The 7,777-nt window shown below is 47.9% G+C and overlaps 1 protein-coding gene across 1 annotated transcript; it reads left to right on the top strand.

Moving 5' to 3' along the window:
- Positions 1-737: 737 nt before the first annotated feature.
- LOC147897992 (pentatricopeptide repeat-containing protein At5g27110-like) lies at positions 738-4,500 on the top strand. Its single transcript, XM_087380605.1, has one exon. It carries the CDS (start codon positions 866-868, stop codon positions 3,335-3,337), a length of 2,472 nt encoding a protein of 823 aa, XP_087236731.1. The 5' UTR covers positions 738-865; the 3' UTR covers positions 3,338-4,500.
- The last annotated feature ends 3,277 nt before the right edge of the window (positions 4,501-7,777 follow it).

A 7,777-nucleotide genomic window follows, 5' to 3' on the forward strand; every position in this document is an offset into this window, starting at 1 on the left:
GCATGTGCCACGTGAGGTTCAAGCCTTACTATACGAATATGCCGACATAATGCCACATATATTGCCAAATGAGTTACCCCCAAAAAGAAGCATCGATCATCGAATAGAGGTGGATCTGACCGAACGAGCCAGTATGTGTGGCAGTTGGCGGATTGGACGTGCAATTAGCGATCAACTAGTACATGATTGGCCCATTCCACCTCTACGCGAATCACAAGTTGGCCCTCAATGGGTGGGACGGTGGTCAAGAATCACAAGTTGGCCCTCAATGTGTGGGACGGTGGTCAAGAATCACAAGTTGGCCCTCAATGTGTGGGACGGTGGTCAAGCAAGATGAATTTCTCGTTCGTTTGCTCAAAGAAGAAATGAAGGAAGCGGCTCTCGAGCGCAGGCGGCCTCTCAACACAGCTCCATTCCCCAGTCTCTTGTGAGCGTGCCTTCAGTTCTTGTGGAGATGATGAACACAAATACTGGAGGACTTAGAGATCCTCCTCTTGCTTCTGTCGCACCGCAACTATGCAGCCCTATCGTCGTCGCGGTGCGTGGCAGGGGATTTTCCGCAGCGGAGATCCGCACTCTGACTGGTCGCACAGCCGATCAAGCCCAGGCTCTCCGATGGCTCCATGGGGAGGGCAGGGAGGCATTGGAGCGGTGGTGGAAGAATTCTCGCCTTTCGGTACTGCAGGACAGACACGAAGCTCGAACCAACCCTCTTCTGGCTATGGCTTTTCAGTGTGCTCATCATGCTTCGAGGTACCGAGCGCTTATGGAAGAGCTACTTCATGCATTCTTCGCAGTTGTGGGACGACCGGAAGGTAAATTCAAGGTTTCCAGATTTCAAGCATAACATTACCAAGGAGGCGCCATGGATAGACGGCTGTTACAATCTGGGTTGTGTTCAAGACATGCTTCAAGTAGTATGAGAATGCACAGGGTCCAAGCATCCACTGCTCAGGCCTGGGCGAATTCTGAAGACAGTGGCTTGGCGGAGGAGTGTGGCAAGTCCGGCTCAACGTCTACTGTACGGGTGGCTGAATCTCAAACGCAAGAACTGCGAGGGAAACGTGGCTGGGAGATGCTTAGCTTAGAGGAGGCACTCACTTCGTTGGAACAGGTGCCCCAGCTGCCTTCGTTTGAGAACCTTACATGCATCTTACATAAGTGCAGGAAAAGGAAAAATCTGGCATATGCCAAGCGCTTGCATGTCTACATGTGCAAAAGTGGGCAGGAAGTTCATAGTTCTCTTGGGAACTACCTCGTCCCAACTTTGGTGCAAGCTGGAAGCATGTGCGATGCTGTGCAAGTTTTCAACAGGTTGGTCGTTCGGAATGTGTATTCGTGGACCTCTCTCATCATTGGCTATGTTGAATGTGGGGAATCACAGCATGCCCTTGACCTGTACTGGAAAATGCAAGATGATTCTGTGTGTCCTAGCAAGTGTACATTCTTGGCTCTGCTGAAGGCTTGTGCTAGGCTGAGAGATGCGGAAAGAGGCCGAGACATACACGCCGAGATTGTCAGAATGGGTTTAGAAAGAGATCCGTTTGTTGGCAATACTTTGGTCGATATGTATGCCAAGTGTGGCTCACTTGCAAAGGCACGGGCAGTGTTTGAGAGGCTTCTAGTTCGAGATGTGGTCTCATGGAATGCACTCATTGCAAGCTATGCTGAACATGGGCTCAGTGCAGAAGCACTAAACTGTTTCGAACAGATGCAACTGGAGGGTGTCTTTCCAGATGCTGTCACGTTTCTTTGCAGCTTGAAAGCATGTGGCAGCATAAGAGCTATAGTTAAGGGCCGAGAAATATATGCTGAGATTGTCAGAAGGGGTTTTGAAAGTGATCTTTTTGTCGGTAGCACTTTGGTTGATATGTATGCCAAGTGTGGCTCACTTGGAGAAGCACGAGAAGCTTTTGACACCCTTCCTTTTCGAAACGAGGTCTCATGGAATGCCCTAATCGCAGGATATGCTGAGCATGGTCTCAGTCAGGAAGCGCTGGACTGTTTCGAGCAAATGGAACTGGAGGGTGTCTCTCCAAATGCTGTCACTTTTGTTTGTAGCTTGAAAGCTTGTGGCAGCATAGGAGCCATCGACAGAGGCCAAGAAATACACAGTGAAATTGCGAGGAGGGGGTTGGAAAGAGATCTTTTTGTTGGCAGCACGTTGGTGGATATGTATGCCAGCTGTGGCTTGTTTGCAAAAGCGCGGGCAGTGCTTGACAAGCTTCCAGTTCGAGATGTCGTCTCATGGAATGCACTAATCGCAGGATATGCCGAACATGGGCTTGGCGAAGAAGCATTGAACGGTTATGGAAATATGGAAGTCGAGGGTGTCTCTCCGGATGCTGTTACATTTGCTTGCAGCTTGAAAGCTTGTGGTAGCATAGGAGCCATAGATAAGGGCAGAGAAATACATGCTGAGATTGCTAGAAAGGGGTTGGAAAGAGAGATTTTTGTTGGCAGCACCCTGGTGGATATGTTTGTGAGATTTGGCTTGCTTGCAGAAGGACAGGAAGCGTTTGAGAGGCTTCCAGTTCGAGATGTGGTCTCGTGGAATGCACTAATGACAGGATATGCTGAGCAGGGGCTTGGTGAGGAAGTGCTCGACTGCTTGGAACAGATGCAAATGGACGGCATCTATCCAGATGCTGTCACATTTGCTTGCAGCTTGAAAGCTTGTGGCAGTATAGGAGCCACAGACAAGGGTCTAGAAATACACGCTGAGATTGCCAAAAAGGGGTTGGAGAGAGAGCTTTTTGTTGGCAGCACCTTGGTGGATATGTATGCCAAATGTGGGTTTCTTGAAAATGCATACAAGGTCTTTGCCCAGCTTTCAGTTCGAAATGCAGTCGCATGGAACGCACTGATGGCAGGATATGCCCATGTAGGAGAAAGTGAGATTGTCTTCCATATGCTTGAGAAAATGAGAGGAGAAGGCATAAAGCCAGGCAGGGTCACATTCCTTATTGTCCTTACTGTATGCAATCATGCGGGTCTTCTGGATAAGGGCCAGAAATATTTTGAGGCCATGAGCAGAGACTATGGCATCACGCCAACTATTGAGCACCACACGTGCATGGTTGATCTGCTTGGCCGTGCAGGCCAGTTAGATGAGGCGGTAGCAATGGTGAAGAAGATGCCTTTTCATCCTAATCTTGTGGTGTGGTATACTGTGTTGGGTGCTTGTCGAAAGTGGGGTAATTTGGAGCTTGGAAGACAGGCCTTTGAACATGCAGTGCAATTGGATGAAAAGGATGCTGCAGCTTATGTGTTCATGTCTAACATTTGTGCAGATGCTCACATGCAGCAGAAGGAAGGTCTAAGCATTGAAGAATGAGAGAACAGGAATGGAAGAAGCCTGGAAAGTGTTTGTGGACTGGTAATGGTGGAATTTGTGGATTTATTTTTGTCTTGGGGATCCATGACATTCCCAGAGGAATAAATTATAATATATATGCAAAGCTAGGTTATATGCTGAGCAGGGCTTGGTAAGTGCTGAAGGGTTTGGAACAGGTAATACGGGCAGTTTCTGTCGAGATGCTGCCACATTTGTTTGCAGCTTGAAAGCTTGTGGCAGCAGCATAGGAGCCACAGATGCAGGTTGATAAATACATGCTGAGCTTTTCAGAAAGGAGTACTACAGTTTTTGATCTAGGTGGACTTATGAACACTCCTACCACTCTCTTTATGATATGCAGGTTGACCATGCTGATTTAAGCCTATGTCTTAGGCCTTGTCAGAAAAAGGAAGGTTAAAACCTCAACTCTAATCCATCTCATTCTGTCCTACTGCATGTACATTGATCCCCCGTCCACCACACCAGTCACAACTTAAGGGGGTGAAGATTGGACGATGGGAGAGGAAGTCACTTACGTATTTTTATTTCCAACTTCTGACTGTTGAGAATGTAAATTGCACAATGTGCATATACATGTACAATGAGTGGGAAAAAAAGACATGTCCCAAATATAGAGTGCCGCATTGTGATCACAGAGAAATAAAGAAAGAAAGTTAATTTTAGTCTTCAAACGCCAAAGGGCCTATGACATTGAAAAAACCAGATACAATGAGCTGAATGGGTGGAGCCGCTAAGCAAGCATCTGCACCCAACACTAGAAAACATGAATGCTAAATATGTATGGAACCCATAGGGAGGACAAAAAAACTGTCGTGTGGGGCGGTCCTCTGTATGTTATTTGAGAAACCAAGTTCATTGAAGGCTCTGGTGGTGATCAATGCTACAGTGGCATAAAACTCCTAATCGAGTGCTGGCATCGGTTGGTTTGCATGGTCCGCTGTGGTCCCTTTGGAGGGTGGCTCTCTATCAGACAAATGCCATTGCCACCCTTGTCGACTATGTCCTTTGGTTGGAAGATACTCAAGCCTCATCTATGCATTGGCAAGTTGGCATGTTGGCAGGTCTATCGTGCAATTGGCATGTTGGCAGGTCTATCGTGCCTCTCACTTGGCCCTCCGGCTACGTTGTCTCCTTGGGAATTGTTGGTCTGTGCTATTTAAATGGAAAAGCGTGGTGATCGTGCTCTAGGTTGAGTCTAATTGGGCTCTTTGATCTTGTATGTGCATACTAAGCAGTAGGTCTTTGTGTTGTACAGCCTCATGAATGAAAATCGTTAAATGTCTCTGATCTAGGTGGACTAGGATGCTGGAGAGGGGATCAAATCCATCTCTAAAAAGGCAGGGATGGTGATTTGAGGGGGGGGGGTCCAAACACTCCTGGAAATGTTACCGAAGGCCTAGGGCCATTGGAGTGAGGAGCAAGTAAGTGAGGGCCACTGGTGTCATCGAGGGTGCATGTAGAACGATGTTGTCAACGACGGAACACATGCAAACAATGGTGTCGCCAAAGGTGCGAGCGAGTGCAACAGGTGCAAGAGAGAAGCAAGGTCTAGCGAAACGAAGTTACAAGAGCCATCCCTCAACATGAACACAAGAGAACTCGAGCCACATAACATAGGGACTGTTATACCAAGTGAAGGGGGATGAAGAGGGAAATACATGGGATGAAGGGAAGCTACAGTTGCGAACAGAGAGGGGGAGAAGCATAGTATTCAGAGTAGAAGAGAAGTACATCAGTAGGACACCACAACGGTACACTAGGAGAGCTTACCCAAGACCTTCGTGTCACTCTCCTATTCCCCTTACAATCATAGAATGCTCCTCTCCCTCCTTTCCCCATAACCTTCATCCTTCCTCTCTCGTGGAGGGTCCCTCTCTCTCTTTGAAAATCTCATTTCCTCCATCCCATTGGTGGTGGCTCTCGGTCTCTCAGCCATTCCACCCCTAGGATTCTTCATGGCTTCAACCACTTCTGACTTGCCAGCCTCCTCCCAGTTTGGTGATATGATTACCAAACTGGGGATGAGTTTGGGAATGTTTTTAGAGGATGAGTTGGGGAATGTTCCTGGATTCATCTAGGTATATCTAGGTATATGATTACCCCATGTGCACCTCTCTGTGCACCTCTCTGATACCCGATGTGCACCTCTTTGTGTGTCGCTTAGCCCTCTGACTATTGGTGTGCATTTATCTTCTTCATGTGAGCTCTTGGCTGGCTACCCTTGCACCACCATTGCACCACCATTGCATTGTTCTGACAGATGGGCTCACGAGAGATCTCGTTGGCGTACACAAGTGACCACGGTTATTTCTACCTCTAGTTGACAGTTGTCACCTGTTTGACATGGTGACATGCAAAGTCACCTTTTTGGTCACTGACATAGTTGTCATCTGGCAAACTCGCTGACATTGTCGTTCCTTGGCCAGTTCGATGACATGGTTGTCCTCTGGTCAGCTGTCTGACATAGTTGTCACCCTGGTCAACTGTCTGACATAGTTGTCACTCGGTGATATGGTTGTCATCTGGACAGCTCCTTGACATAGTTGTCACCTGGTCAGCTCAGAATGCTTGAACTTGAATATTTGCAACAGTTCTCCCACCACTATCATTCATCGTCCCGGTGAATGGATTATGCAGAGGCCAAGCTTTTTCGGAAGAGTAGTAGTACAAGGCTGTCCCAAAAGTGAAGGAGAGTACAAAGTTGCGATTTTTTTTTCCCAATTACAAGAGCTCGTTGCCCCATAGCACCAAATAGAATAAAACAATGTTTTAGACGTGATAGAGGAAACATTAGCTGAAATAAAAGAGAATGCAGAGTATATCATGGCCTTACAGTGGATGAAAACAACCTAAGATCAAAAGATGACACCATGCTAATCATGCCATGTAGTAGTAAGGTCCATGTACGTCATCGAGAAAAAGACCATACATCTCCAAAGAAGAAAGACATGTCCAGGAGCAACAGCTTGCTAGATCATGAGCGGTAGACCAAAACTGCTATGTATCAAAGTGAGAGCTTGATCCAAGGAAACAGTAAACAAAAATCCGCTATATACAAAAGTAGGAGCGCTCCAAAAGGGAGATCAAGCCGCACACCAAGGGAGCCTCAAGGAGCTGCCGATCCTCTTGATTGTGTATCATCCTGTTTCCCCTCCTCAATGGTGTCCATGATATTCCTTAAGTTCTCATACTTCCCCTTGTATCGATGATAGGCCAACCGGTAATGATCATAACGCGATTGGAGAAGGGCGACTTCATCTTGCAAAGAGGAAAGGCTTTGCTACATGGATTGACATGATGTCTCAAGAGAGGCATTGCGGGCTGTCATGTCTGCAAGCTTTGTTTTGACCTCGCTGATTCGACTTTTAGTGGTCGTGTGCTCCGATATATGGCGCCAATCCTCCTGCTCCATGTGGTGTTGCCCTTGAAGCTCATCTCGGTCTTTGTGCCAAAGTGCCTTCTTTGCTGCAAGCTGTGACTCCCATCCCTGCTGCTGTGTGTGCGTGAGATGCTCTCCAGTCGAAGGTGCTGCATTTGAGATTGTATGCACTGAGTATGTCTCGTGGAATTGAGAAGCGTTGCACCAAATTGATTGAATGTGTCGTCAAGGATCCTCTATGCCATATGGATGGAGCACTTCGCCCAAGTATAGCGGTCCCTATAGCTCAACCTGTCTGCTTTTTCCAGGATCCCACCAAATTCCTCAAAAACTCCTACCATGGCTCGATCTTTCACTCGGGCGGGGGCATCCAAACTAAGCATGCATGCAGGAGCTGTAGGTCTGATAGTGCCGGTGGTCAAGGCATTGTGCAAAGGAATGGTCATGACCTGGTCAACATCCTCTTCTTTCACATCCACGGGAGAGCGTGTGCGCTTGAGCTCACGAAGGAGTTTGTCATAATCTTGATTCCGCGCCTAGTGGTCCAGCATGTCGTTTGCTTCGAGAGGAGCACAATCAGATTCAAGGGGCAAGGAAGTGGCTACAAAAACAATGGGACCTACTCGAGGTGGAGCTGTGGCAGGTGGTCCCATCTGATGTCGCCGAGGAAGAACTATTAGAGCTAAGGAATTGACAATGAAGAGAGAGGGAACCCGTTATCCTGAGAGAGAGGGAACCTGCTGTCCTAATGAGGGACCTGGCTGATGTTGCCGAGGGGGGAGAGAAGGAGTCTGCTGTCCTGATGAGGGAGCAACCACCCCACTGAGAGGAGAGCGAAGGCCCAATGCCAAGGAGAGATCAAAAGCACCAGATGCCTGAGATAATGGTGCCCTGTAGGAAGAGGGTACCTCCACAGAACTAACGTGTGGCATGGAAAGTGGAACGAACTGGCCCTTAGACGCCATGGGAGCTGCAGAGTCATCATGGACCATGGGAGCTGCAGAATCATCAGGGATGGAGGAGGTGATGATGGGATCATT

Source organism: Dipteris shenzhenensis, chromosome 10 (assembly GCF_047967505.1).
Source record: "Dipteris shenzhenensis isolate YYH24624 ecotype China chromosome 10, Dip_SZ_1.0, whole genome shotgun sequence".
Classification (NCBI taxonomy): domain Eukaryota; kingdom Viridiplantae; phylum Streptophyta; class Polypodiopsida; order Gleicheniales; family Dipteridaceae; genus Dipteris; species Dipteris shenzhenensis.